This window comes from Pundamilia nyererei, unplaced genomic scaffold (genome assembly GCF_000239375.1).
Source record: "Pundamilia nyererei isolate P.nyererei 1_Seehausen unplaced genomic scaffold, PunNye1.0 scaffold00152, whole genome shotgun sequence".
In the NCBI taxonomy this organism is placed as follows: domain Eukaryota; kingdom Metazoa; phylum Chordata; class Actinopteri; order Cichliformes; family Cichlidae; genus Pundamilia; species Pundamilia nyererei.
In genome coordinates this window covers 1,537,372-1,538,821 of record NW_005187553.1, presented here as the reverse complement: position 1 = coordinate 1,538,821, position 1,450 = coordinate 1,537,372, and the positions used below count along the sequence as shown (strand labels likewise).

Sequence of the window (1,450 nt, the reverse complement as noted above, 5' to 3'; positions counted from 1 at the left end):
TTTTCCACGCAGCAAATGGAATTTTCGGTTCGCCTGGGCAATCCAGGAACACAGCCGGGGGTTGCAAAGAGAGCAGAGCCATAACTTAATCACCACTACTCTCGTCGCCACTTGTTGTGTGGTGTTAGTTCGCAGGCATTACACACACATGCAGGTAGGAACAGAGGATTACCGGAGATGACTCCTTTCTTTATTTTTCTTTTTTCTTCTTCAAAACCACAACCAGAACAACATACTCACTAGCGCCCTCTAGCGCTTCTGGTAAATGCATCTACAGAACAAATGTAATAGTATGTGTGGACACAACAGGTCCCAACTCTCTTATTGGGCCAAGTGCAGCATCTTTGGCTAATGCTGTCAAATCGCTCCCTGAATATCCTGCAGTCACTTTTGCAAGACAGGACAGTTCGTTTTGGCTCAGTGGACTCCCGTGCGTTCCCAAAAGATTTTTCAGCAGCGTAAATCTTGTCTAAAGGTCACATATACTCTTTTTGCAAAGTGCCTTAATATTGCTTCATCGAGCTCCTGGGGCCTGTTAGTTGCTCCCATTACAAGTACCCTGTCATCCCTTCCTGACTGCAACCCGTCAAACTCAATGAGGAACTCAGTTTTTAAACGGCGAGAGGCGTCGTGCTCCCCCTCCCTCCTTTCACAGAGCAAGCCGTCCACTTCATCGATGAAGATTACTGAGGGCTGTAACTCTCTTGCAACTGCAAAGAGTGCTCATACGAGCTTCTCGCCTTCTCCCACATATTTGGAGGTCAAACTAGCAGCACTGATGTTGAAGAATGTTGCATTAGACTCTGCAGCAACTGCTTTGGCGAGCATGGTCTTCCCATTTCCTGGTGGGCCAAATAAAAGCAAGCCACGTGCAGGAGCTCTCAGACCAGTAAAGAGATCAGGTCTTAAGGCAGGAAGGATGACAATTTCTTGAAGTGCTTGCTTTGCCAGATCCTGCCCTGCGATGTCATCAAATGACACAGTCGCTCCACTGTATACAATTTCATTCATAATTAAGCTGGCCAGTTTACTGTCCACATTCTTTTTCATATCCCTCTTCGGGGGCTGTTTCACAGCTGCCGGTCTTCCATTCTGAGTTTTTCCCACCCGAGCGGTTTTCTTTGCATCAGTTATTCCTAATGGAGGTCTTACAGAAGTGGAGGGTCTGATGGTGGTGGAAACACCTGCGGGTTGACTTTTAGGAACTGACTTTGGCTGTGAAGGCGCATGATGTGATGTCCCTTGGGGGTCATTTCTCCTTTTAGAGGCTAGTGTCGTCTCTAAAAGGGTAAGCTTGTCTTTTGCCATGGTGAGTTTGGTGACCATTTTATCCTGAAGTCTCTTTGCTCGGTCATACTGCTCTCCAGCTTGCCCAGTGAGCTCTATTGCAATACCCCTTTCAAGCTCAGAAATCCCTTTCTTGTACCACTGCACAGCCTCCTTCTTCTCA

At 47.2% G+C, this 1,450-nt stretch overlaps 1 protein-coding gene across 1 annotated transcript in view; it reads right to left on the bottom strand.

The window, feature by feature from the left end:
• Positions 1-271: 271 nt before the first annotated feature.
• Positions 272-1,450, bottom strand: part of LOC102196087 (spastin-like) — a 3,963-nt gene continuing 2,784 nt past the window's right edge. Inside the window, 2 exon segments of the mRNA XM_013913804.1 lie at positions 272-471; positions 474-1,443. Of these exon segments, the coding sequence (XP_013769258.1) occupies positions 272-471; positions 474-1,443 (1,170 nt within the window).